The sequence below is a fragment of the Fusarium tjaetaba genome, assembly GCF_013396195.1.
Source record: "Fusarium tjaetaba strain NRRL 66243 chromosome Unknown NRRL66243_c0000058, whole genome shotgun sequence".
NCBI classification, from domain to species: Eukaryota; Fungi; Ascomycota; class Sordariomycetes; order Hypocreales; family Nectriaceae; genus Fusarium; species Fusarium tjaetaba.
Window position 1 is genome coordinate 156,442 of NW_023501254.1, and position 27,175 is coordinate 183,616.

The 27,175-nt window shown below is 50.0% G+C and overlaps 10 protein-coding genes across 10 annotated transcripts; 5 read left to right on the forward strand and 5 right to left on the reverse strand.

Moving 5' to 3' along the window:
• Positions 1 to 987: 987 nt before the first annotated feature.
• On the forward strand, positions 988 to 7,108 carry FTJAE_2821 (Nup98-Nup96 precursor; the record flags this gene model as incomplete). Its single annotated transcript, XM_037349055.1, has 5 exons — positions 988 to 1,108; positions 1,211 to 4,956; positions 5,065 to 5,295; positions 5,345 to 6,940; positions 6,998 to 7,108. The coding sequence occupies 5 exons, from the start codon at positions 988 to 990 to the stop codon at positions 7,106 to 7,108; spliced, it is 5,805 nt and encodes a 1,934-aa protein (XP_037210100.1).
• A 430-nt stretch (positions 7,109 to 7,538) lies between these two features.
• Positions 7,539 to 8,651, forward strand: FTJAE_2822 (uncharacterized protein; the record flags this gene model as incomplete). The annotated part of the gene is made up of 2 exons (XM_037349056.1): positions 7,539 to 8,164; positions 8,291 to 8,651. The coding sequence occupies 2 exons, from the start codon at positions 7,539 to 7,541 to the stop codon at positions 8,649 to 8,651; spliced, it is 987 nt and encodes a 328-aa protein (XP_037210101.1).
• An 833-nt stretch (positions 8,652 to 9,484) lies between these two features.
• On the forward strand, positions 9,485 to 9,988 carry FTJAE_2823 (cupin 2 domain protein; the record flags this gene model as incomplete). The annotated part of the gene is made up of 1 exon (XM_037349057.1): positions 9,485 to 9,988. One exon carries the CDS (start codon positions 9,485 to 9,487, stop codon positions 9,986 to 9,988), a length of 504 nt encoding a protein of 167 aa, XP_037210102.1.
• A 66-nt stretch (positions 9,989 to 10,054) lies between these two features.
• On the reverse strand, positions 10,055 to 11,578 carry FTJAE_2824 (negative acting factor; the record flags this gene model as incomplete). The annotated part of the gene is made up of 3 exons (XM_037349058.1): positions 10,055 to 10,804; positions 10,854 to 10,988; positions 11,039 to 11,578. The coding sequence occupies 3 exons, from the start codon at positions 11,576 to 11,578 to the stop codon at positions 10,055 to 10,057; spliced, it is 1,425 nt and encodes a 474-aa protein (XP_037210103.1).
• An 808-nt stretch (positions 11,579 to 12,386) lies between these two features.
• FTJAE_2825 (uncharacterized protein) lies at positions 12,387 to 13,556 on the forward strand (the record flags this gene model as incomplete). The annotated part of the gene is made up of 1 exon (XM_037349059.1): positions 12,387 to 13,556. The coding sequence occupies one exon, from the start codon at positions 12,387 to 12,389 to the stop codon at positions 13,554 to 13,556; it is 1,170 nt and encodes a 389-aa protein (XP_037210104.1).
• Positions 13,557 to 13,912: 356 nt separating this feature from the next.
• FTJAE_2826 (histone acetyltransferase) lies at positions 13,913 to 17,349 on the reverse strand (the record flags this gene model as incomplete). Its single annotated transcript, XM_037349060.1, has 3 exons — positions 13,913 to 16,515; positions 16,564 to 16,611; positions 16,668 to 17,349. 3 exons carry the CDS (start codon positions 17,347 to 17,349, stop codon positions 13,913 to 13,915), a joined length of 3,333 nt encoding a protein of 1,110 aa, XP_037210105.1.
• A 1,591-nt stretch (positions 17,350 to 18,940) lies between these two features.
• On the reverse strand, positions 18,941 to 20,107 carry FTJAE_2827 (cytoplasmic tRNA 2-thiolation 1; the record flags this gene model as incomplete). Its single annotated transcript, XM_037349061.1, has 1 exon — positions 18,941 to 20,107. One exon carries the CDS (start codon positions 20,105 to 20,107, stop codon positions 18,941 to 18,943), a length of 1,167 nt encoding a protein of 388 aa, XP_037210106.1.
• Positions 20,108 to 20,634: 527 nt separating this feature from the next.
• On the forward strand, positions 20,635 to 21,804 carry FTJAE_2828 (60S ribosomal L8 protein; the record flags this gene model as incomplete). Its single annotated transcript, XM_037349062.1, has 4 exons — positions 20,635 to 20,637; positions 20,921 to 20,992; positions 21,045 to 21,554; positions 21,604 to 21,804. 4 exons carry the CDS (start codon positions 20,635 to 20,637, stop codon positions 21,802 to 21,804), a joined length of 786 nt encoding a protein of 261 aa, XP_037210107.1.
• Positions 21,805 to 22,620: 816 nt separating this feature from the next.
• Positions 22,621 to 23,319, reverse strand: FTJAE_2829 (nuclear transport factor 2; the record flags this gene model as incomplete). Its single annotated transcript, XM_037349063.1, has 6 exons — positions 22,621 to 22,731; positions 22,787 to 22,888; positions 22,949 to 23,020; positions 23,085 to 23,149; positions 23,230 to 23,247; positions 23,310 to 23,319. The coding sequence occupies 6 exons, from the start codon at positions 23,317 to 23,319 to the stop codon at positions 22,621 to 22,623; spliced, it is 378 nt and encodes a 125-aa protein (XP_037210108.1).
• Positions 23,320 to 24,875: 1,556 nt separating this feature from the next.
• Positions 24,876 to 26,715, reverse strand: FTJAE_2830 (beta-lactamase-type transpeptidase fold domain protein; the record flags this gene model as incomplete). The annotated part of the gene is made up of 3 exons (XM_037349065.1): positions 24,876 to 25,232; positions 25,286 to 25,638; positions 25,689 to 26,715. The coding sequence occupies 3 exons, from the start codon at positions 26,713 to 26,715 to the stop codon at positions 24,876 to 24,878; spliced, it is 1,737 nt and encodes a 578-aa protein (XP_037210109.1).
• Between the last annotated feature and the right edge of the window lie 460 nt (positions 26,716 to 27,175).

Here is a 27,175-nt window from a genome sequence, read left to right on the forward strand (position 1 = left end):
AATACAACAATTAGATTTATATTAGTTTAGAATTGAAGTCCTTTGTCATATGTGAACCTTCCATGTCTAAGCGCTAATAGATCTGTATTGTGTCTTTCATCTCCGGGCTCAAGATATTCTGGTCTGGTTGGGGAGCTTCATTGTCATTGCTGGAGATGGCTTACCTTAGGTGGGTGGGCTAGGAGAAGAAACAAAACTCGAGAGCTTAACCGCAAGTGATGAAAATACTTAGGTAAATCTAGCCTAAGCTTAGATGACTATTTACTGAGATTATTTTAACACCCTATATCAAGGTCCAGTATTTTCTTGCTCCCTGAGGGTGGGTCCAAACTTATAGCCATTGTGGTTTTCACACGTAGAACAAGGGAACAGCTATTGGATAATATCTTTAAGATCGTGATCAAAGCCTTAGAACTTAACTGGGGGGAAACTGTCAAGTGTACGGAGGAGGTTATCAACAGTTAAGCTTGAGGAAGTATTTGTAAACAATTGATTAGAAAGCAGCCGCCTGAATATCACAGATCAGCTGTTCAATATCAGGAATGATCAAGGCAGTGAAGCAAATTACCAAGTCAAGATGTCATTTGTTTTCTTAGGCTCCCAGGCGCGTGAAGAGCTGGCCAACCAAGCGCGGTTGTGGCTGACGTCGAGTCTGCCTTGGTACCTTTGAAACAGGTAGACTCTAGGCCTACCGCAGGCATCAGTGACTCAAGCAGTAGGTAGCTCTGGCGCAGCCTCTAATTGGCTGTTCAAGCTAAAGAACCAATCAAGCTACAAAATTCTTGTCTGAGGCAGCAACGCACTGGGGCCTAAGGAGCAAGTGCGACAGACCTTAAGCTACTACTAAAGCCACTGAGGTACCTCACCCTAGCTCAATCAACTTACTTCTCTTCTCCACATGCACGCTCATACGCGTGCTCGCCCTGAAAAATCGCAGGAGCGCAGACTGACATCCACTCCTTAACAACTTCATCATCGGCGACCATCATGTCTTTCGGCGGCGGCTTCGGCGGCTTTGGCCAAAACAACAACACTTCTGGTGGCCTTTTTGGAGCCGGAAATAATAATAATAATAACAACACCACAGGAGGCTTTGGCTCAACAACCGGTACGCAAATTTTACTTCATCGCATCGCTGTCATCTACCATTGAGAGACGAATCCAGTGCGCGAAGCTCTCTACCGACATCGACATACTAACAGTATCTTAGGCGGCTTTGGATCAACAAATACTGCTGGCGGCTTTGGAGCTAAACCTGCATTCGGTTCTACCTCTACCAACACAGGAGGTGGCCTCTTCGGCTCCTCAACCACCAACAACACCAGCACTGGCACAGGGTTTGGAGGCTTTGGAAGCAACACAAACAACACCACATCAGCGTTCGGTAGCAACACGGGAGGTGGTATGTTTGGAGGTAACACTGCCAACAAGACTGGCTTTGGCACTACATCCAACACCGGCGGATCGCTCTTCGGCGGAGGCAGCAACACCACCACCACCCCGGCGACGACGGGCTTCGGCTCTGGATTCGGCTCTGGCACAGGATTTGGCGCCTCGAGCACCAATACTCTCGGCGGCGCTGCGGGCGACCCTCCTGGCACTGCTGTTGCGGCCTTCCAAGCATGGAGCGAAAAGGAAGCCAATAGTACCTCGACCAACTCTTACCAAAACATCCTTTTCCAAGATCCTTACAAGAAGTGGTCGGCCGACGAACTTCGACTTGCCGATTACGTCCAAGGAAGGCGACATGGCAATGCTACTGGTGGTGGTGCGTTTGGTGTGAGCTCAGGTTTTGGCGGAGGGTTTGGAACTAACACAAATACAACCGCAGCTTCAGGCTTTGGGGCGAACACGACGGCCAACACTGGTGGTGGTCTTTTCGGATCCAACACGAACAACACCTCAACACCCAGCACTGGCTTTGGCTCGACTGGTTTTGGAGCAACCAACAACAATACCGCCAGCGGAGGCTTATTTGGCAGCACTACGAACAAACCTGCCGGAGGCCTATTCGGCAGCACCACCACACAGACGAACCAGACTGGCGGCGGCCTTTTTGGAGGAGGAAACACCAACACTACGGGTGGCTTTGGTAGCACGAACACCACCGGAACTGGCTTTGGTCAGACAAACACGAACACCGGTGGTGGACTGTTCGGAGCCGCTCAGAACAAGCCTGCCAGTACTGGCTTCAGCTTCGGAAGCACGAATACCGGCACTACGGGTGGATTTGGAGCCAGCACCACAAATAACGCGTTCGGCGCAAACAACAACACCGCAAACAGCGGCGGTGGCCTCTTTGGCGGCAATAATACACAAGCTGCCGGCACTGGTGGTGGTCTCTTTGGACAGAACAACAACCAGGCACAGCAAAACACCGGTGGCGGCCTCTTTGGCCAGAGCAACCAGACTCAGCAGTCGGGCGGATTGTTTGGCGGCAACAACCAACAGAAGCCTGCTGGTACTGGCTTATTTGGCAACACAAACACTGGCGCAGCTGGTACCAGTGGTGGCCTATTTGGCAACAATCAACAGCAGACGAATACGACTGGCTTTGGTGCTGCCAACAATAATGCGACAGGTGGTCTGTTCGGTAGCAAGCCTGCCCCAACTGGTGGCCTTTTCGGAAGCAGTACCGCAGCTCAAACGAACACAGCCGGAACTGGCTTTGGCGGTGGGTTGACCTCAAATACTCAGATGGGCCAAAATACCGGCGGCCTCTTCGGTGCTGCAAATAACCAGCAGCAAAAGCCCGGTCTGTTCGGTGGCAGCACCAACAATGCTGGAAGCAGTCTCTTTGGCGGCCAAAACAACCAGAACGCTGGATCTTCCCTGTTTGGTGGCAGCACAAACCAGCAACAGCAACAGAATGGAGCTTCAATCCTGGGTAACAGCCAGTCCGTCAATGCCCCTCAGGGTTTGACTGCCAACTTAAACGACGTGTCGGCATTCGGTTCTCCTGGTCTGTTTGCTGGCCTCGGTGGAAATGAAGTCCAGAACCCCGGTCCCCTGGCTACTCCACTGAGTGGTGGTTCAAAGCCAAGAAGAAGCTCGATTCTGCCTATGTATAAGTTGGCTCCGGCCTCTGCTTCTCGATATGCTACTCCTCAAAAGCGAGGCTTCGGCTTTTCTTACAGCAACTACGGAACCCCCTCGGGCAGCCCCGCGAGTAGCATTTCCAGCACACCTGGAAACCTCGGTCACAGTTTGCTAGGCTCTAGCCGATCTGGAAATCTCAGTAAAAGCCTGTCGACCAACAACCTGCGGCGCAGCTTCAACACCGAAGACAGTATTCTTGCCCCCGGAGCTTTCTCTAATGGATCTCAGCCCAGGTGGTATGGAAGCACTGGCTCCAAGAAGCTCGTTATCAACAGAGACATCAGGAGTGATCTCTTTTCAACACCGCAGAAGGACAGAGCCTCAGATGCTGGAACTGGTTCCCGAAAGCTCTCCAAGCGTGTCAGCTTTGACACAAGCAACGTTGACATGGACGATAGCACACCTGTTCGCGGTGCTCTTTCTGCTGCTAGCGACGTTGAAAGCCCAGCCAACGACGAGACCCCTCGCCAGACCCGCACAGCTAATGGCTCGAACGGCTCGGCCGGCTCCAAGACTCCTGAAATGGAAGAAGTGAAGGGCAACGAGCTGGCTATCGTTCATGAGGAGGACAACACTGCAACTCCCGATGCTTCATCCACCAGCACCGTTGACAATGCTCCTGGACAATACTGGACGTCACCTCCCTTGGGGGATCTCGAAAAGTTGAACCGCATGCAGCGCCAAAAGGTTGATGGTTTCACTGTCGGTCGTGACAACGTTGGTTATGTTTCTTTCAAGGTCCCTGTAGACATCAGCAACATTGATCTGGCTGAAATCTGCGGTACTCTTATTGTGCTTGAGCCTCGGTCTGCTACAGTCTATCCGATATCTGCCAAGAAACCGCCTGTCGGCAAGGGCCTCAATGTTCCCGCCAGAATTGCGCTCGAGCAGTCGTGGCCCCGTGGTGGTAAGCGTATCGCCAATGACCCTAAGCGATTTAACAAACACGTTGAGCGTCTCAAGCGAATCGAGAACACAACCTTTGAGAGCTACGACAAGGAGACTGGTGTCTGGGTCTTCTCAGTAGAGCACTTTACCACTTATGGTCTTGATGACGATGATTCTGACGATGAGGAGATGACACAGAACGAGCCAGCCGCCCCCCAGGAGGTGGCTCTCGATGCTTCCATCAACTCTCTCAACTCCCCCATGGAAGATGACACATTCGAGTTTCGAAGGCATCGAGGTCTTCCTGGTGGTTTTGACGATGAAGCTCAAGCCCTACAACCCCAGTTCCCTGGCGAGCAGTCTTTTTTAGGGGTTAGCTCCGCGGATTCCGCACCCAACGATGTCAGGCTGTCCCTCGAGGAGGAATACGCCGATGATATGGGTGATGAATATGACGTGTCCGAGGATGAAGACATGGCGAGGTCTTCTCTCGAACCGCATCTGGCCGCGGAGCTCGACGACAACTCGTCCGAGGGTGTTCCGGAAGCCGTAAAGGCGACTCCTGGAGGCATCCTCAGAGCTAGAATGCGAGCTGTTAAGGACTCTGCTGGTCCTGTACAGCTGGAGGTTGCTGACGGGGACGATTGGATGGAGATGTTGAGAAAGACTGTCAGCCCAGTCAAGCGAGACCGACAGCTTTTGAGAGAACTGAATGACTCTCCCTCAAGACAGACGGGTGTGCTGATCGACCTTGATAAGAGCGGATCTGACACTTTACGGAAATCATCCATTTGGAGGAAGAGTATTGCAAAGAACGATAGGCTGGACAATTTCGCGGCAAGCACCATTGGCATGGATAAAGGCCGTGGGTTTGCGACTAGCATCGACCTCATGAACTCATTGTTTGAGAAGCCCAAGCCAGCGTCCCAGAAACTTCAAGCCTCAGTCTCTGGCAAAGGCTTTCCCAAGGTCGGTTCCCTAGTTGTTACCTGAGTGGCCCCAGAATGTAAATCCTGGAGGTTTATGTATCTATTGACTTGTAGTATATGAATTGAAGCTAAAATTGATTTTGATTAGTGGCCCTACGAGCGACAAGACAAGACAATGACTTTGGACGGTTACGAAAAGACTTTCCACGATGCTGGCCGACCTACCTGGGGTCCTGACGAGACTCTTGTTGTTCCTCGCCCACTGGTTTTAGGAGGCAGCCGACGATTTCTCACCCATAATACCGACCTTGTTTCTTTTCAACGCTGTTCGATTCAGACTGACAAGCAAGAGCTCCGCCTAGCCTCATTCGCAATGGAGGTTAGTTATTGAGCATCGACCTCCAGACATATGCTAACTCGTTATATAGCAATCCAAGCGATACCTGGGCAACCAAGATAAGCTCACTGAAATCCGAATAGCTGATGATGTTCCTTTCGCCTCCCTCAACGTTACACACTTGCAGGATGTCTTCCACCAACAGGACATGAATGACCCCGCAAGCATGCAGGAGAAGCATGTCTGGGAGTTGGCCAGTATCCTTTTCGACTCGGTCAACGACAATAGTCAACCGGAGCATCTTCTGCGCAGGAACAAGCTGTCGCAATTCTGGTCTCTCCTTGTAGACTCGGCCTCGGCTACAACTATCGGCCTGGCAGGATCGAGCGAAGAGAAGGCTGTTGCATGCCTGGCTGGCCATCGGATCATCGACGCTTGCAAGCACCTCCTGGACGGAAAGAACTTCCACCTGGCCACCTTGGTGCCTCTGATTGGCACCAGTGATGCTGCCAAGAAAGACATGCGAGAACAGCTCAAGGCATGGCACGATTCAAAGATGCTGTCGGAATTCTCAGAATCGATCCGTACCATCTACGAGCTCCTTTCGGGCAATGCATGTGTCTGCGAAGGTATGAAGGGGGTGCCTGTTGAGGACCGCCTAGACTCGTTTGTTATTTCGAAAAAGTTTGGACTCGACTGGAAGCAGGCCTTTGGTCTCCGACTGTGGTACTCGATCGCTCAGCAGGACGACCTAGCAGCTGCAGTGCATAGTTTCAAGAATGACGTTGACCAGGAGAAGGAGTACCTTCCGTTGCCTGGGTATATTGATCAGGGTATCAAGCCCTTGTGGGATGATGTCGACTCCGACCGGCGGCAAGATCTTCTCTGGGGTCTTCTACAGTTATACGCCAATGGCAGCGCCGACCTGGAGGCTGTGGTGCGCCCTGAAAACTCGCAGCTCTCTCCGCTCGACATGCGGCTGACTTGGCAACTCGGTCTTGCGCTTGTATCTAGTGGCAAGGTTTCTTTCGGTCAGGATGGCGCTGAAAAGGCCGATGCCGCTACTCTTGCTTTTGCCTCGCAACTAACAAGCGCCGGTGAATGGCTCGAGGCAGTGTTCGTTTTGCTGCATCTGAGCAAGCCCCTCGCCCGCAAGATGGCTATCCAGGAGCATCTTGCCCGACATGCAGGCCTCATCGGCGATGAAAACTCTTCTGCTTTCCAGGTACTTATCGAAAAATTTCAAATCCCTTCGTTGTGGATCTGGGAGGCCCTGGCTCTGTACATGCGCAGCGTGAAGAAAGATGCGTACTCAGAAGTGCAATGCCTCCTGCGTGCCGGCTCTTTTGTGGAAGCTCACCGTGTTCTGGTTAAGGAGGTTGCACCACTAGCCATTGTTGAACGCGACTATGAGGACCTGTCTTCTCTTCTCTCCCAGTTTGAAGGCCGACAGGAGGTCATCTCGGACTGGCCGCTTGGAGGAGAGATCTACAGCTTCTTCCTGCAACTGGTTCAGTATCGCGCGAGGCATGAGATTGCACCACAGGCAGTCTTGGAGAAGCTTCTTGCAGGTCTGCACGCAATGGACAAGGAAACAGGGGATTCTGGAGTCCTGGGGTACGCTGCCGTGTCGGACATGGCAGATGAGACTGCTAAGGAGATTGTTAAAGCCAGCAAGAAGAAACAGGTATGTTTTCTGCAGATGGAACGCAAGGTTGAAACAATTACTAACTGTGCATTGCAGGATATGGAGTTAAGGTCCAGGATTCTCAACCTGCCTTTGACACAAGATCGTCTGTTGGCTTACTCAGTGGACTTGAGCATGGACCGATACCGGGAAGTTATGTCTCACTAGAAGGACGTGGACGTTAGCAGTATAGGATTAATGCCATATTGGAGTGGTTATACGATAGTCTAGTAATGCAGGTGGAAGTACTAAAAAGGAGTAGGCGTGTCTTGAGGGCGTGATGCTCGAGCAGGGCGGGCCTTGGTTTATGGTCTCATGAGATCGACTTGTAGAATTAGTCTAGATAGTTGCATGGAGCGTTGGTAATAAGGAAACAATTGCATTTTGGGATCTTTTGTGTTACTGTGATATTGTTGCTGAGTGAGTGGTGACTTTACTGTGGCAGACCTAGATGTATTTATTTATGCGTGGGGTCAGTGGATCATCAACCTCATTGGGAGTTTCGGCCACTACAAAGCAAAGCTGATGGTGAATGCCATTCATTCAATGATTCATTCACTTAGTGTCCATCTTGCATCACGTGTTCATAGGCCTCATCATGTCTAAGCCAAAGAATTGGCCAGATGGCTTCCCGTATCTCAAGGCGCCTCTTCATGACAAGAGTCTCACGGCAACGCACATACAAGCTCTTAGAAACAAACCCTCTGCTTCAAGTGGCATTCCAGTCATCCCATCGCCGGCGACAACAACACCGTGCAGCCTGGTCAAGATCCAGCCTATATCTGAGCCGTCACACCCAGCAAACGGCCAAAGCGGTCTCTTTGCGGCCCAGAATCTCGCACCTGGTAGCTTCATCCTCGCGTATCTCGGCCGGGTGCACTCAGGCTCAGCATCTTCAACAGAGAGCGACTACGACTTGTGGCTGGACCGAGAGCTTGACGCAGCTGTTGATGCAGCGAATGAGGGAAACGAAGGGCGTTTCGTGAACGACTTTAGAGGCGTGGGAGAGAGGGCGAATGCGGAGTTTAGGACGGTCTGGTGCGAGCGATGGGGAGAGTTTTGCGTGGGAGTTTGGGTGCTCGGAGGTGGCAAGAAGAATAAGAAGAAGGGAGTAGGGATCAAGAAGGGGGAAGAGATTCTTGTCAGTTACGGTAAAGGCTTTTGGGGGGAGAGGAAAGCGGAGGAAGAGGAGTATGCCTATCGTGATGAGGAAGACGATGGGGAGTGAGTTGGCAGTGAAGCCGCGTCATGATGTGCACTTGGAGATGGAGATAGGTTCAGTTATTGTGTGCGTTATTACCAACCCACAATGACACCACCCCATGTAAGAGCTACTTTTATGATATATAGTACTTGGGCTGAATCTTTCGTCTCAGATACAAAGGCTGCGTATAGGAGACCCCAAAGAGCAACACGTACCACCAGCGGAATGGCCTTTCTCCTCATGGCAGTCCAATTCTACCTCTCCGCCATCATTACCCTCCTCGGCTGCCCCATCGTTTTCATTGCGTGGTTTCTTATCGCTCAAACAGTATCTACGGTGTACTTTTGCTACGTCCCCTTCAGGTACCCAAAGAGTGTCACACCGTCTGCGGAAGACGAATGGTTCCTGGCTCATCAAGATGACTTGGAGCTGAGGATTCTTTCGCACAAGATGGGCCCTAAGGAAAGAAAACACAGAACCTCGACCCTAAATAATAAAAAGACTTAGGTAATATAGTCTAAGCTTAGGATAACTTTTAAGGAGTTTATTTTAGTACCCTATATTGAGGTTCGCTGTTTTCTTGCCCCCTCCCCCGAGGGTTGTCACTGGACTGAGAACGGCGGGAGGATCTCCCTCGAGAATGTAGATCAGCCATCGACGTCTCTCAACGGGCTCCAAAGTGAGCTTGATTATCATTTAGCGAGATAGATGCCCAGGTTATGAGGCATTCTATGTAACCTTGACTCTTGGTTTATCACCGCTTGTAGCGCTTTGAGTGTCTATTATTAGGTGCATAGCTACAAGGCATTAGTTAAAATAATTGGTTTTACTATTGTGTGCTTCTAATTAGCTCTTGAGTGACTTGCTCGCCTATATTTATTTATAAGCCAAATGTTGTATTCTGTTTTGTTTTGTTAGTGTGACTCTGCTTACATTATGTACATCTTCACTGTAGCATCGCCAGTCGTGGGTGTTTCCTAATCGGGAAAGCGGCGCGAGGAACCTTGTATAGTTGAAGCTGATGTTGAGGTTGAGGCTGACGATGACTAACAACCAAAGGATCAAGCAAGCTAATTGTGTCTGACGCTCGCGCTCTCTAGAGGCCGAATATACCTACGAATATGTATAAATAGGGCTGTTGCTCTCTTTTAGTCTTTTCATCTTCATCTTCATCTTCATCTTCATCTTCATCTTCATCTTCATCTTCATCTTCATCTTCATCTTCATCTTCATCTTCATCTTCATCTTCATCTTCATCTTCATCTTCCCATATCCATCCTTATACAAGATCTTCACTTACACGGAATAAACACACCAAGCATTAACCTATATCATCAACCATGACCTCTCAACCCTCAAACTCTTCTCCCCGTCTTGTACGAACTACACACAACGAGGACGGAACCTCCATCTTTGTCCCTGACACAAATGTCGCACCCTTTCAGCCCTTTGGCCCTGGAGGCAGTGGCTTCAATATCTTCGACGTCCGTCAAAGCGTCCCCATCAACAACACAGACTCTGTCCCATCATTTGAGAACTCTCTTCCGAGATGTCCTCCAAAGGGCTCCCTCTTCTGCATGACTCAGATCCAGCCCGGTGGCAAAGCACCTATGCACCGTACCAAAAGCCTTGACTACGCTGTGGTCCTGTCGGGCGAGATCGTCCTGGGGCTCGATGGTGGAGAGGAAAAGACTGTCAAGCAAGGAGAGGTCATCGTTCAACAGGGTGTGAATCACAGCTGGGAGAATAGAGGCGACGTTTCTTGTCAGATCATTTTTGTCATGATTGGTGCTGAAACCATTACTCTCAAGGATGGGACGGAATTGGAGGAGACTGTGTTCTGATGACATAGTCCAAGGCAGTGTACTATTGTGAGCTTTGTGTCTTTGTGTCTTTGTGTCTTCATAACATTAGATCTCGGATAGAACACCCAAGCTTGACTTGATGCCTGTACACTCTCTAATCCTATCAAACACTCGCTGTGCATCCGCTTTCTGTGAATCCGTAGTCAAGGCGCTCTGGCTTTTCATGATCTTCATCGGCCAAAGCAAAAGGTAAGCACCAACGGCCTGCCAACGAGCCGTCTTTGACCCCGCGTGCCACTGGCCAAGGTGATCGATGTCGCCCAAGGATTGGGGAACAGTTGCCAGGACCTCGCCAGCCAAAGATTGTATAGTGTTGACTGATTCTGTGATCCTAGTTTTAATCCTAGGGTCTGATGGCAGTGCACCCTTGACCTTTTCCAAGCAAGCTACCAGCTTCTGAAGGAGAATGATGCGTGCAGTACGGTGATAATTCCACTCGTATGCCATCCATAAGTCTGGATGAAGCTGGATATACTCTGGCAGCCAGAAGTTGGACTCTCTGTTATCGAGTATTTCCTGACGGTTCCTAGTCTGAAATCTCCATTCTGGTTTCTTTCGCCAACTAGCAGCCTCTTGATCCAGGCGAAACATCGCGTCAACCAGGCCTAACAACTTGTGTGCCTCAACATCTCCAGAATCGATAGAATTCAGTAGATGATTTGCCTTCTGACACACTTGGTTGATTGCTAGACTGTCCTTCTCTAGCTTTACCGAAGCAATATCGTCGTTCAACTTGTCGAGCCAATCTTGCGACTCAGGTAGAGGATTAAATTGCTTAGCCAGTTGCTGTTTTTGCTTCAAATTGTGAGTCCAGTATTTACATGGGAGAATCAGTTTTTCTTACCAGTCTGTGGTGAGCTAAACGGAACAGGCCCCAGCCACGGGGGTCATGGAATTGCTCATGGCCACGCAGTCGTAAAATATGTGCCATACCTTGGGCGTGCGCACCAGCTGTCGGCGAGTCAGGCATAAATAGTGTCTGTAAGAGTATAAGCTCGTAGATTGAGTGTAGTTGTGCAGTGCATTCACCTCGAATATATCCAGCATCACCACTGTCATCAAATCGTAATCATCTGGTGTCTTGTTCTTTTCAGCCAAAGATAGTCCAAGGGCACTGAGAGCAAAGCCATAGCACTCTAGTGACCTCTTGACTAATTCTTCTGAGCTTTGTTCACGAGAAAGGTCTGCGAAAGCACATGCTTGAACAGCGAATCTCAATGCGTAGCGGCCCTCGACATTGACCTCTTTGAACAAACAAGGGAGATGCTCGAGAAAGCCAGGGGATGATGACTCGTTACAAGGAAGCAGCACATATTTGTCCATGAATATGTTCGCTATTTGTTCATCCTTGGAAACGGGCTCTGTCTTGGACTGGTCCTTTAACCATGGAAATGCTGCTGGAAGATTGATAGAAGCAGTTGAAGAGAACGAGCTCTCAGAGGCACGCTCAACTGATCGACTCCTTGTGCGATTATCTCGAGGAGATTTTGAGCTGTTAGAGCGAGACGATTTGGAAGGAGTACAAGTTTGACTCTTCAGGACGACTTTTGCAGTTTCGTGTTGGAACATGAGGTCGCCTTCATCTCGATACCCTACACACAGCTCATTGCGGGCGATACAGCGTTGACATGAAGGGCGACTGCGGTCGCACTAGGATCATTAGATTGAAGCTCACTTGAAAGAATAATAAACTTGTTAAATACCTTGACTCGTCGTTGGCGGCAGCGAAGACAGCCTCTACTTCGATGTGACATTATTGCTGCCTTTGCTTACATGAAGTTGAAAGGTCCAAGTTGGTCTACCCCACGACACTAGCCAACTCGAACCTCAATAAGAGCCAGGGCCATTGAGCAATAGTAAAATCATGAACAAGAGACCATATAAAATGTATCTCTAAGATACGACAATAGATTTGTATATCGGAGGGAATCAGGTTATCGATATAGCTCAAGGCTTACGTCAACTTACAGCAAATGAACCATGAGTGTTCACTCAAGCCTATGACAGAATACATCACCAGAAATACCAGTTCCTAAGAACTGATACGTATTCTAAGCATCTGTTCAGGGCTTCTTAATGATCAGTTCGCCTTCTAGACAAAGGGTTGTTCGGTGATCTATCCTTTGTTCGTAAACGCCATGTCGAACAACATATCTCAGATATATCCTGTCTGACTGAACAACATGAGACTTGCCTGCAACTCTAGAAAGAAAACCTCGACAGATGGCACAGCTAGCCAGGTATATAATCACAGTCTGTCTTCCCTTTAACGACAATATCAACAACTATCAAATCACATGCACTTTTGCAACTTCAGCTTCAATAACCGGTTTTAATCACCAAGCATTCCAGATATACAGGAAACAAACTCATCAAAATGCCTTCATTCAACAACGATCACCGCATTCGAAAGCCCTATCCTCGTAGTAGAGGTCTCGTGCAGAACAAAAACCTCAAACCGTCATTGAACATCAACACTAGTCGCCGGTTTGAGAAATTCGATACTAATAATATCTTTGCTCACACACACTTCTCAGCTACCTCAAGTAGCCGACCAAACAGTCAACAGGAGGATACATGGCTTCACGTTGAGCAGAAGGACTCTGTTTCGTTTCTCATGTCTTCACTCAACTCCGCGGCCGACGACTGGAATTGTAAGGACTGTAGCTGGCAGCTTCGTAACCTGGCTGCCAAGTTCTACACCCAATCTCACTCAAACAAAAACGAGCTTCCTACGTCTTGTCCTACGGGAAAGGCTCCCCGAGAACCTGCGTCTTATCGACGAGATCGTCGTCGAGACTCAGGCGCCATGCCAATGCGCTCTACTTCCTCCGTGAGAAGCTCGGTTTCTTCTAACCTTTCAGGCGACGTTGCGTATCTCAGACGATGTACGCTAACAAAAGACAGGGGACAGAACGGCCAAACGTTTTACGGGGTTCACCAGGCCCATCTGGATCTGAGCCTGGGAGAGACTGTCAGCGTCCACATGCGCCCAACCGACCAGAGGCACAAACTCAACCAACTCAGGCCTGGTACCATCATCTCGGCCCCTTTCCACAGCCAGAACCGCGATGACAAGGTTTCAACGACCAACTATCACACGGCAGTCTCTGGCTTCGGCCCCATCTACTCCAAGTACCGCAAGATGATCACCATCGAGATCTGGGGAGATCATGCCGTTTGCCTGCCCATCTACAGTTACAACGGCAAAGGTCTTGAGAACCGTGGAGGCATGGTAGACGAGTACATGGACATTCGTGATATTGACGACGAGGAGCCTGAAAAAGGCGATACCCCCCACGAACCGCTCATGGCTATCCGAAGTCAAGATTGGCCTGGTAAGAACACCTTCATCTGTGGTAGGTCAGTAGTCAAACTGTCCGAGAAAATAACACACCATGGCTTCGCAAAGTGTTCAATCGAAGGAACCCTCGAGAAAGCAGAGTTCCAACGTATGTATAAAGCATACCTTGGGCTGCTGCAGTCAAAGGCGCTCGACGTCTTTGGCAAACCTGTTGAGGCTACAATCATACCAACCAAAGCATAAACTACCAATAGGTAAGTCATGTACTTCTCTCTCTTTCTCTCGCTCAGCATTCATAGACAGACACTCGCTAATATAAATTTCCTTTGTTAAATAAAAATCATAATCTTATTCCTATTCCTAGTCCCAGTCCTAGTCCCGTTCCTGGTCCTGCTCCTCATGCCTTTAACCTCCAAGAAGCATGATTCCGTTCCGTGACCTGTCTTGTCTAGTATTTCAATAACAATGTGCTCGCTACAAACAACGACCCCTGTCTCTGGCGAGATCAAGCCAATAAAGCAACCCACGCCGATCCTGACCAAGGTATATAGTACATCCGTAACCCCAAGCCTTCCTGTAATCGACCGCTTTCAATAAAATTATATATCCTCTCCCTCAGCATCCACGTCCTCTCCTTTAGCAGCCTCTTCCGTTGATCCCGCTCCCACCTTATTTGCAGTGATCCCGTTAACTTTGGCACCATTTGTCTTCGTCGAGACAACGACCGAGTCTTCTGCTACTGAGTCGAGAACTGCCACCTCCTGTTCTGGCCCCTTGCCTTCTGTGACACCTTGCAATTTGACTTGGCGATCGACCCAGCCGGGCGGTAGACCAGGGCCACTGGTAGCGTTACCGTAATCGGATTTCTTCGTTCCCTTTGGCCATCTACCTGGTCCACGACCGGTCCCTCCAGTCTTTTTCTTTGAACTCTTAGGCCGGGACGAGGATGGTCGATGGCTGTTGCTGGGTCGTTTCGGTCTAGGAGCACTGACTGGGCGAGGGGCAGTCGGTCGACTGACACTTGGTCGAGCTCTTTCCCGTCGACCACCAGGTACTGCAGGAAAGACTTCAAAGCGGGTGAACGGGATGTTCTGGTATGGTAGTAGCCAAGCCGGGGGGCCTGCGGCCTTTGCATCTTCCATTTCAATGTCCTTATCTTTCTCTTGCCCAGGCGCGACATCTTCGATAGACTGGACTGGCACTGGCTCCGCACTGTGGGTCTCGGCTGGAGACTCCTGGGGTTGTTCTCCATTGATATTCATTGGAGCATCACCGTCTGCATCTGCGACTGCTTCAGGGGCAGACGCGTCGTGCTTCTCCCCATTGACCATTGGCTGATGATCCTCGATGGCAGCCGCGCCATTTCCCTCGTCAATCTTGGCCTCGTCGTCTTCCCTTGGCGCGATGGTATTGATCGGTGGGCCGAGTTCAAAGTTGACGGCATTGGTTCGACCCATCACATACGGAGTCCAAACGAGAGCTTCGGGTTTCAACTGAACATAACCCTTGGCTTCCCACTTTCCCACGTATTCTCGGCAGTAATCCAAATCGACTCTGAAGGCATACAGCTTGGTCTGCGGATCTCTGACAAGGGCCCTGAGACCTTCCAAAGCAGAAATGACATCGTCCGGTGTCATGCCGGTATTGGCGGATATCCGTTTTATACTGAGTCCTTCTGCTGCGTGTTTTTCATCCTCCATCAGCTTCAAAAAGTATCGACACAGAACCAGTCGCCAGTAATTACGATATGAGACCAGGCCCATATCAGAGAGAGGTTTCTCGGGAGAGCCCGTCTTCTCCTCCACTTTGGTGAGTAAGTAGGAAAAGTCTATAAGCAAGTTGCCGTACCCTTTTCGTTGGTGTATTGGCAACGTCAGAATACACGAGACGTTGTTCTGGCTACTAGCCCTCTTTTCTTTGGAAAAGTATCCCACAAAGTGGTAACCTGTCTCGTTGTATTCGCATAAAACATAGAAAAGGAAGGGTTCAACGTCGTAATACAAAGTTTTCGAACCCAGGAACAGCTTGGCAAGAAGGCACAGATTCTGGCAGTAGACCGGATTCTTGCGACCGTCGACTTCGAAAACCGAGACTGATCCATGACGATAGATCTCGTCTCCTGGTGGATGCTTGGCTGGGCATTTGAGTTTGTGCCTCCAAGCAACGTAGTCAGAGTTCATGTACTTCAGACAGAACTCGCAAATGTACAGCACGCGGTTAATGCTGTATTCGGCAGGATACGGCGCAGCATACCAAGTATCGATCTCCCAGCCGCCAAAATCGATGCATTCGATCTCGCTGCCGTTGTTGCCGGACTTTTTCGACTTTCGGGTTGGGGGATTAGGGTCTTCTTGCATGGCCTGCAGAAGACGCGCTCTCCAGTCATCCTCGGCTTTCTTTAGAGTAGAGGTGAACTTATTTCGATCATCCTCATCAGGGAGAGTCTTGGATGTGTCGGCCTCGACCTCGGTCAGTATGCCGCCATAAGGCTTGCCCTTCATCTCATCGGCCTCGCGGTCATAGAAGGAATAAAATGGTTGTGAGTAGTTGTCCGATGTAAAAGGCGTGGGAAGGTTAGATATAGTTGCAGCAGTAAGGCTGGCTCTGGCAACTGGAGCTGGAGTCGCAGCCAGGGCTTGTCGTTGAGGGGTCGGGCGCGTGGCACTGCCTGGCCGCCTTCTCTTTTCTCGCTTTTTGCGAGATAAGATTTCCTTAAGATTGCCAGGCTTGACATGAAGTTTAAGTACAAGTGAGGTACGAGTACGTTTCTCTATTGAGACGGGTGGGGGTCGTGGAACCTTGAGACGCACAGTTCTGGGAGGGTGGTGTCGCCCTGGTTCAGCACTTCCATTTCGTGCTGTGCTCTCTGACCTTGCGTCTTGGGACTGGTTTCGTCGTCGTTTCCTCAGCGAAAGTCCATTTCCGTCATCTTCTAGTGATGAAGATTTGCGTTTTCTCAAGCTGCGAGGGGCGTCAATAGGCTCTTCGTCAAGCTCACTGTCATTGTCGCTTTGGGAGCTGGCATCTTCGTCATCGTTCACGTGCTGACCAGACTCATGCTGTCCTGGTACCTCCAGTACATCAGACTGTTGGGAGCGAATCTCGGCATTGTGGTCAACATCGTGATCCTCCATCTCCTCATCTTCACTCCCCAAGTCGGATTCTTTGCTGAAGCATTCAGGGCATTTCCAACTTTCGGGTGCTGGTATTGTCAGCATTTGCCAAACTGTGCTTACACATTGAAACTTACTGTTCTCCGCACTCATTGCAGCCACATCGCGCGCGCATTGTTGGTGAGCTGCACTTGGTAAGTTTCCAAAAAAGAATATATACTGATGTGGTAGGTGAACTTACCATTACCACCACAACGGATGCAGGCCAAATAAACCTCAAACTCCTCGCTGGGGTCTTCGTCCTCGTTATGGCCACAGAAGATGCAGTTGCTTGAGGCGGCCGTCTCTTCATCTTCATGATCTTCCTCGGCCTCTGCAGCATCATCCCATGCAGCCTCCTCGTCTGACTCTTCGTCGTTAGCGCTTGGTGATTCGGATTTATCACTCTCGCTGTCATCTTCTTCGTCGCTTCTTGTCCCTGGTTGAAACTTGACGGCACCAACGCCTTCGTCTTCCTCATAGTCTTCCCCTTCAGCATCGACATCTTCATCCTCCTCGGCATCTACGTCGTCTTCTTCATGTTGCTCATCTCCTTCAACATTTTCATGATCTTCCTCATCGCCATTTTGGGGAGGTCCAACACTGCCGTGAGAAGATGTCTGCGGAGGTGCCATATAGTCGTTGTCCTCCTCTCCAGATGCGTCTACATCCTCGCCAGATGCATCGTGGTCGTCGAACTCGGCATCGCCATCCTCTGCCGGAGCTTGATTCGTACCAGAGCTTCCTTTGCTTCCGTTTGACCTAGATGCGACTGTCTTTGTCGTTTCGCCTCCTGTTTCGCCTGCCGTCTCATATTCAGCATCCTCGTCGGAAACCATGACGCTATGTGGAAGCTCTTGAGCCATAGTTTGTGCGCCTGCCATGGTTACCCCCGCGTCCCAAAAGAAAATATCCTGAAACGAGAGCCTCGAGTTTGCATATCGGTCGCTTTCGGTAGGTTGCGAAGGGTTTCTCGCAGTGCGGTCACGTCTGCTTCATCGCGGTACGCGGGCTTGCATCGAGGGACGGCCGGGAGCGAATGCGCAGTACTGATTACTTGAACGAAAATTTAGGAGTGAATTGACACGCCCAAGTTGATTTGAACCACGCGTTCGTAGAGAGTCTAGATATCGCAGAGATGCGATAGGAAAGCCGCTGAATCACGTCGCGTCAACTTGTGTGATATCAAACAGCAGTCGCGGGAGCTAGTTGCCACAGTGCGTGCGACAGCTACCAACTTAGGGAGCCCCTCCAGGGGAGAGAGAAAAGTCCGGAATGGTAAAAGCGAGAATGGTTATCGGCGGAATATTGAAGGACTGATAGTTTTAGTATGTTATACAAGTACAAGGAAGTAAATTAAATGATTCCTTTACTTCAATTCGGTTTTCAAATGTCTTGAGAGCGTTGAATCATTGCCAATAAAGAACCAAGAGTTTGCTCCTCCTTTTCTTCTGTTCTCTTGCTAATAAGCAAGCTAGCAAGGCACGCTTCTACTGTTATGGAGCTTGGTAGCACACTGTGCGACAGGTCCCCTCAGTTACTGTACCACGACGCAGGGATAGTTATGGAGCTTCTGGCCTCAGGCACCGAAAATCTGCATCACCAATCGCTGAGTCGTCAATGGCTCGGTTCGACGTGAGCTTCAATTCAAGGCCCGTTTACTCGGTAGACTCACGACCACCGCGACGAACCCGGAAGATAGGTCAGGCCTGGTCAATTCGAACTCTCGTTCTCCGATAAATACGCCGAATACCTTCGAGTCTGCCCAGGCAGCGCCGCCGTCACGATGCCCGTCCCTTTTGAGGCTCTTCTTCCCTATGCCATCATGATTGGTGTATGTCACTGTCCGACCTCGCTACCGCACGACACCGAAGCTCATTGATGATTAATAGATGTTCGGTATCTCTGGTACTGGTCTTGCCGTCGTCAAGAACTGGCAGAACGAGGGCAAACGACCTCGTTACTCCGTGGATCAATGGGATAGAGTAAGTTACGGGGACTCGATAGTATCATATCGACAGTACTAATTAGTTTATAGCAAAGTACGATATGTCCAGCTGAACGATAACTCGAGGATACTAACGAATTGAACAGTGATGGATCGTGATCGCCGACTTACGGGAACTCTACGAGGGCAAACAGACAAACCAGAAGCGCCTTTAGGATTCGAGCTGAACAACCCTTGGAAGGTTTGTTTCTCTATTCAACCGGCGATGCAAGTATTAATTCGATTAAACAGTTGGAGACGCGCTTTTCTTAAACAGCATATGGAACCGAGGGCAGATAACCAGAGACAGCCCAAAACTGCAATTGTAAATACATATATCTGGGATACTAGTGGCAAGGCATTGGAGCCTATGAGACAGATGGACAGTGGCTAAGAGAAAGAATAAAGCAATTTCAAACAAAGTCTCTTGTTCGTGTCATGGGTTAATGGAACGAGAGAAACACTGGTCTTGATAGCAAGGGTATCCATTATATCGCTATCTCTGCTCTATTCTTATTCAGACCCTCCAATAATGTGCAAGCCTGGCACATGGTCTGACTCGACATGTAACCACACTTAACACACTTCCCTAGGTTCTGTTTTGGTGCAGGTGTCTCCTTTTGCTTCTTAGTCCTTACTGGCAAGGGAACTGCGTCGTCCTTGGGTGTTCCATTGGATGTAATCTCTGTCTCAAGAGCTGCCGACTCGTGCTTCTTCTTCAGGCTGGCCTCGACCTGGGCCATCTCGTTACCAGAAGTCCGCCCGTTGGCTGACCCGCACCCTCCAAGTCCCTCGCCTTCGTCGCAACCACACGCAGCTTGGCCCTTGTCTGGTGTAAGTCGAGCCATGTCCTCTCCACTTCGTACAATGTCGAGAATTGCACTTGGCCGCACCTTCTCCAGGTTCTTGATAAGTCCACGTGCTGTTCCTCTGAAAGCCTCGGGGCTGTAGATACACTCCGTGCTGAAGTAGTCCAGCTTCTTGTGGTGTGCGTAGAGCACGATCTCCTTCTCGTATGCATACTTGAGAGGCTTGCTCCTCTTGACCTCACTGCTTGCGTTTCCGGTAACAATACTGGTACTTCGGGACAAGCGTGGCATGTCACCTCGCAATAGATTCATGAGAACGGTCTCGGCAACGTCGTCAGCATTGTGGCCAGTGACGACATGCTGAATGGCCAGCTTCTTGGCTCCTCGGTCGAGGGCCTGTCGTCTGAAAACACCACAATATGTGCAATTTCCCTTCTTTCCAATAGTCTCGACAACTTGGTCCATGGTCCATCCGTACAGTTCATCGTAACCAACAATTTCCAGGGGCATGTCGTATTGAACAGCATTTCGCTTGACTGTCTCTAGGGAATCGTCCCGATATCCCTTGATGCCCTCGTCGACACTCAAGAGTACTAGGTCAAGTCCATAGTCATGTCGTTCGTTCAGAGTCTTCATTACTGATGCCAGCACTGTTGAATCCTTGCCACCTGAAGCACCAATAGCAACTCTTTCACCGGGAAAGAAGAGGTCTGACGATGTGATTGTGTGATGGACTTCATCCTCGAACACTCTGATGAAGCAGTCTCGGCACAGCTTATGATGGTTCTTGGGTCGCTTCACAACAGCTCGGTTGTTCTGACACCGAAAGCAAGGTGTAGGTGCCATTTTGCTGTGAGTGGAGTTCGAAAGTCTCAACTGAGTCTCAACTGGTTGGGTCTTTGTGATTGTGTATATGGACGGAAGTGAGTGGACGACGTATCCAAGGACGGGAGCTTTTATGTGGAACGAGTTTAGTTGTTCTGTCGGGGAAGTCTTTTGGATTTACTTTGAGTTTACAGATTCTAGCTTTCTTTTTTCTTTCTCAAGATGTTGCCTCCCAATCATTGACTCAAGCAGTGAGCATGTTTGCCTGACTCTGAGAGTCAAGGTCACGTGCACTGCATTAGTCGTGAAAAGATCGATCAGCTCCAGCCCCTCTCCTCTCCTCTCCCCCCTGTAAGGCCTCTTCCAGCCAGTGGAGTCGGGTTCTCTTTTTTTTCAATGTGGGTACAGAAAAAGAAGCCCTAATTATTTTTCTCACCAAAAAAGGCACTGACCCTCGCTTTTCTTCTTGACTTTGTTCTCCATCCACCATCGTGTCCTGGACTTTTGCTCTTCAACCCACGAGCAACTACTAACCCCAACTATTCAAGATGGTGAGTGAATGAAACAATCGACTCGACTCTAATGGCCACAGTTTTGTGAGTCAAATGCGCTTCATTGTGCAATTGAGCCACAGCGTCGTCCACTTTGTTGTGGGCGACATATGCTGTTGGTATTCCGCCAGTATTCGATCACTGTAACAGGTGTCGAAGCTGGTGAAGACTTGGCTGGAGATGCGGCGTGTGCAGAAATGTCACGGCCTATTCTCGTTAGAGTTCAGAGAAGACCTTTTGTTGGCTTGAACGCCTTGCTGATGTCTTCTTTTCTCAATGACAGCCTCCCAAGTCCGGCAAGAAGGTCGCTCCCGCCCCTTTCCCTCAGGGTAAGGCTGGCAAGAAGGCCGCTAAGGTTAGTGATTCTCTTCTGTCTCCTCTGATGGGAAGATCGCTGACGTTCATAGAACCCTCTCCTCGAGAAGCGACCTCGCAACTTCGGCATCGGCCAGGATATCCAGCCCAAGCGAAATGTCTCTCGCATGGTCAAGTGGCCCGAGTATGTCCGCCTCCAGCGACAGAAGAAGATCCTTCAGTTGCGCCTGAAGGTTCCCCCGGCTCTCGCTCAGTTCCAGCACGTCCTCGACCGCAACACTGCTGCCCAGGCCTTCAAGCTCCTCAACAAGTACCGACCTGAGACCAAGGCCGAGAAGAAGGAGCGTCTCCTCCAGGAGGCTACCGCCGTCAAGGAGGGTAAGAAGAAGGAGGATGTTTCCAAGAAGCCCTACACTGTAAAGTACGGTCTCAACCACGTTGTTGGCCTTATTGAGAACAAGAAGGCTTCTCTCGTCCTCATCCCCAACGATGTCGAGCCCATTGAGCTCGTCGTCTTCCTTCCTTCTCTCTGCAAGAAGATGGGTATCCCTTACGCCATTGTCAAGGGCAAGGCCCGTCTCGGAACTGTCGTCCACAAGAAGGTATGTTTATCGGAATCATGAGCTCAAGTTCGTGCCTAACAAGTCACAGACCGCTGCTGTCCTCGCTATCACCGAGGTCCGCTCCGAGGACAAGAACGAGCTCTCCAAGCTCATCTCCGCTGTCAAGGATGGCTACCTTGAGAAGCACGACCAGGCCCGCCGACAATGGGGTGGTGGTATCATGGGTCCCAAGGCTCAGATGAAGATCATCAAGAAGCAGAAGGCTCTTGAGGCTGCTACCAAGATCTAAGGCTATTTGTTTATACCCCTCACAATGCATTGCGATTTCGGGATCAAACGGTGTTGCACGGTTCAGGGCATGGAAAATGAATGATTTTTCTCGGGTTACGTTTCGTCCCATCCCACTTCGCAGTGACCAGTGAGGCCAGTCTTATGACCCTCCTAAAAATAGATGATGAGCTTGCTTCTTGGACAAGACTTCAGCGTAAAGTGAATATTTTGCCATTTAAATGTTTTGTCAAAAGGATCCCCAGCTCTGGTCTTATTGAATGCCTTCAGCGTGCTCATGCAGGCGCATTCTGGGTTTCGCATTGATGTTGGCAGAGCTGGCACGCAAGCCATGTTGCGTGTTTCCATTTCTACTGCTGAAAAATTAGTCGGGCCGTGGCCGTTAAAGCTGTTCATTTTTTAAGATATAACGCCAATCGCGGTCCTTGACCATACTCAAGTATAGGTGACGCATGTCGTTGCGCCGTTTACATTCACGTTGATCATTTTTGGATGGCTTTATCTTGGCTTGATCACTTAAGACCCTATTTGCCATGTCATCAAGCTGAGGTTGAGCATTCATAGCTTTGAGACACAATGATTCAGCTTCATTGGCGAGAGGAAATCCAAGATAATCACTGCCAACTCAAACACTTGCGTTCCCTTCAAGCCATTCTCTAAATTCATCTTATCGTCAAAAAAAGAAGCTATTCCGTTGCCATTGCCGCTTTAATTTCCCCTCGTCTGTCGCCCCACTTGGTGTGTTTGTGTGTTTATAAACATCGCTCAACTCATTCAAACAACAAAAGGCGTCGGCCGGCAGTGTAACTGCTTTTGTTTAACCGAAGACAAGCTTGAAGATGTCGTTGTAGACGAAGTACTGGCCATTCGCATCGCGGGCGAGCTGGAAAGACTGGCTGAAGTTCATGGGGCGCTGCTCCTCATCGACCTAATATTTGTTAGTAGGCGCATTTCGGGAGGTTGTGGGATGGTCGGAAACATACAAGGAGAGCACCGGTAATGAGGATAATGACGCCGCCCTGGTCGTTGGAGGGCTGGGCATCGAGGGTAGAGACTTGGTGCTTGACCTTCTCAAAGGGGAGGCCCTGTTGGAGAAATTGTTAACAACGCCGACTCGAAATCGCTGGTGACGAAGGGGTGCATACAGCAAGCTTCTCGGTGATAGCCTGGGTGCCAAGGACGGAAGCAGACTCGAAAGTCAGCATAGAGTGGTCTCGCTATTACCAGGGTTAGCGGGTGGTTCTACTCGAGTTCTCGTCGTTGGGCTGAAGGGCCACTTACGTAGAGAGCAGCGAGACCCTTGCGATCACTGTCGAAGGTGTTGTAGTAGAACTCAACAAACTGCTCTGTTTGTTTTCCGTTAGGCATCTGGTCACTTTCGTATGGGTTGGACTCGTAAATCAGTCCAGGAGGGTTCCAAACATACTGGCAACTTCCTCAAAGTCTAGAAGTGTGCGCGGTTAGATTCTCTCGTCGTACAGCCATTCCAGAGCAGTATAAACTCACTTCCGGCCATTTTGAAGTATGGGGACCTGTCCTGGTCGTTTTAATCGCTGATGCGTCTAGAAAGGGGGAATCGAAAGGTTTTAACTAAGGTAGAGAACCGTTGGGTCGTCGCAAAGTCTGCCCGAGGGAAAAGCAATGGAAGCGAGCAAGGAAGAGAGAGATGAGATCGAATGGATGGTGGGGTTGAGGGGGCACAGTGCAGATTAGGCACACACGTCAACGATGATGGAACTGCTGCCCGCTGAAATACACTGAAGATTGGGTCCAGAGCTGTGCCGATACAGTGCGGCTTCGTTATAAGCATAAATGGCGGGATGGAGCTTGGATATGCCGATAATTGACCATACCCCGGTCCGCCTTGCGAATAAAATTGCGCTGGAGCTACTCTTGAAAAACTTTCTTTGTCTTCAACAACAATTCAGCTTCCAACAACAATTGGTTCCCGCAGACATTTTCAGGCGGCAACGCTCTTGGGAATATGCAGATACCCTCTGCAGCATCAGAATAACATATCTGCGGGTTCTTTCAAACCAATAACAGTAAGGTACATTTACATGACACGACACAACAATACACGTCTCGATGCCTCCAGCGCATACACTGGACGCGTTGAACACACCCCTTTTTGCATGATGACAAACTCTTCCATTAAGAACGGCCAACTGAATCTCCATGTTGATTTCAAAATTATCAAGCTCAACAGTCTGACATGTCTTACTCTCATTCATTCTTCACAAAAGCCAACGTGTCAGAAGCACTTCGCTAACATGACAAAAAGTTTAGTAAACGATTGGTACCAAGATTGTCAGGTTCCATTTACATTGCCAGCCTTTTACTCGTCGAGTCTGCTTGTTCCTTAGAAGCTATAATAGAATGCTATCAATTGATTATTACTCTGACCTTGATTTCGTTACCGGGTCCAACCTTGAATCGGTGACATGCATACCTACTGCGTGAATGTACTGATTATGGCCAGTCTGTTTTTGCTTCCAATTTCAAAGCTCCAAACTGCCATCTCGTCCAGGTGCACATAGTCATTTACTCTGGTCCGCAAGGATGAAGTAAAGCAATGCCCTTCTATTGTTCAAGCAACGATATATCACATACAGTTAAATCGATTCACCGACCACTGATTCCTTCTGCAGGCTCAGACTACTCGATTGTAGGACCTTCTAACCTCTAGTAAGTAACCCACCCATGCCTCCTCAAGACCAAGAGTGGCTTTTCCTGAACCAAGAAATGACAGGCCGCCTCGATACAACATGAGCCACTTGCTTCCCAAATCTTAGGAGCATCCGATACTTCCTTAACCTTCGCCAATACACCACATAAACTTCATAGTGAAAATTTTATATCTTGTGTTGTCAATACTCGTGCCGGTCAAACCGAAAAACTGGTCCATCAGTCTATGTCCAAGCTGCTGAGGCTGTCCATGTCGACACCCAACGGCTGCTTTATGTTTGGAGCAAAGCCGTCATTTTTTGTCGTTTTCTTTCGTAATTCAATGAATAGACTTGTCCGCTGAAGTCTGTAAGATAGATCGAAAAATCGAGGATTCCGCCATCATCATAGCTCCTCCTCATCCTCAACCTTTGGTTTTTGAGTTTCGATATTGGAGGGTGTTCCTGACCCCGACCCAGATCCCCCGGAAACAGCTGAATCTACCTCTGATTTCAAGCCAGATCCTGTTGAGAGGTTCAGACCTCCCGTTCCGTAATCCACACTGGGTCGGTATTTCTTGAGAGGACTCTGGAAGATCGACTTGCTAGATGTATCAAGGCCTACAGCATTCGAGAGAAGATTGTTGGCGGGAGAGCCCCCGGTGGTAGGCACTTGTGACGTGGATTCGCTAGCTGCGGTCGGGGTTTGTGACAATTCCGGTGTGGCCAGGCTGTCCGGGTCTGCAGAATGCGCCCTCTTAAGCTGCATCATGGCGTCAGTTCAAATATTCCGGAAAATACATCCGCAGAACTTACGTGAATACGATCCACGCCCTCAGCAAGTTCGCCCTGGAATTTGACGTCTTCTGGCGCAAGCTTTGCGTTCACATCCTTTGCGTACATTTCCTCCATCTTGCCAAGGTTCTCGTCATCCACTTCATCATCGTCGTCGCTATCATCGGCGATGTTTCCATTGCTCTTCTTTCTAGCCTTGCGTCGTCTCGAGGCTTCGGTAGCCTGGTCACGGAAAGCGGAGAAGCCAACGGTGCCGCCAGCCTTCAGAGGTCCGAGGCTGGAGAAGTCTAGTTGACCTGACCTCCGTTTGGCTGATCCAGGGGTTGTCTGAGGGTTCTTTGAGGACTGTAGAACCCCGATCTTTTGCAATTGTCCTGCAATGTAGGTTAGTGCACGATCCCCCAAAACGCCCGGCGATACTTACGCTCTCCTCTGTAAAAAAAGGTAAAGACAGCGTAGGGCTTATCTGGTCCGTCAATGCCCGTGACTGTCTGTGTACTAATGGTCTTCGGATCAAGAGTCTTGGGCTTCGCGAAACTTGTCGTGTGTTCAACGTCGGCGTCGATGCCATTTCCTTCCTTAGAGCCCATGTCATCTTCGTCGCCGTCGTGAGCACCGAACTGGGGTGAGTATTCGCCCTTCTTGATTTCGCCAGAGGCAAGCACGCGGAACATAGCCACCTTGATCTGCCCAGTCGCCTCAGGAGGTTCGTCATCGTCGTCGGACCAGGAATCAGAGTCGTCCACGACAGGTTCAATAGGAGACTTGTCGTCAGCGCCATAGCGTAGTGTGTCCCTGCGTCCTGTAGATCCCTGTTCTACGTCGGTACTGGCGTTTCCTTCCATGGCCCGTTGTCGTCGGCGGCGTTTCTCAAACTTTTGGCGACGCTTCTCTAGCTTCTCGGCAGCATCATGGCCTTGTAGGTCCAAGCCGTTGAGCCAACGCTCGAGGCCAACCTCGCGGAATAGAAATTCTCGCTCAGCCAGACCGCCACCTTCAGAGTCTGGCACCTGGACCCAGCGGCTGTTGACCCAAGTTTCTTCACCTGGTCGCAGAAGAGTAGCAACTTCCTCCTTAGCTCGACCGTCAAAATAGATGTAAGCAGCGATGGTCTCATTTTCGGAGTTCGTCATGGGGATGTAGGGGTTCACAACACCAGAGGACTTATTCCGATCACCGGTGTTCAGACCGCCGACGAACTGAGGCTTCGGGTAGGGGTTATCATCACTTGGCTTCGGGGTCGAGTATGGGATAGGCAAGCCGGGGGTGAGAAGGGTGATGGAGATGGCGAATTTTGCAGGCTCGGGTTTGTTTGACTCGGCGAGCTGAGGTTGGGGTACAGGAATGTAGGTACTGATTCTTGAGAGACGAGATTGCTTCTGCATGCCATACTCTGGCAGCGGGGCAGAGTTCGCATGAATGCTGACCGCAATGCCCTTGAAGCAGGGCATCGTGACGGTATGTGGTGTGCTACGGTTGGTGGCTGGTGTATGTATATGGGTTCGAGAAGAGAGGAGGCAGAGAGAAGCTGGTCACGGCGGTAGTTGTGTGTAAGACTTGACCGTGACGTCTCGTCCCGTCTGCGTCTAGGCTCGTTGAAGGCTGGGCGAAGGCAAAGGCGAGGGGTCAAGCGAAGGAGTTGCAAAGAATGGACAGCAGAAGCAGTCGGTTGCTCGCTCGCAGGTGCTAAACGCAGCACATGCGGTCAGGTCGGTGAACTCAGCTCAGGTCTGTCTGGCCTCTTGGAGATTATCGGGTTCAGAGTTGATTCGGGAGACGTCGAGAGGAACAAGCGGGCGGGCGGTGGAGGGAATCGCAGTAGTTGGCCCGCAATGAGTCCAGGTGAATCGAGCTAGTAATAGCGGTCGGTACGTAGCGGTAGCGGTAGCGGCACGATTGCTGTCAGGTACC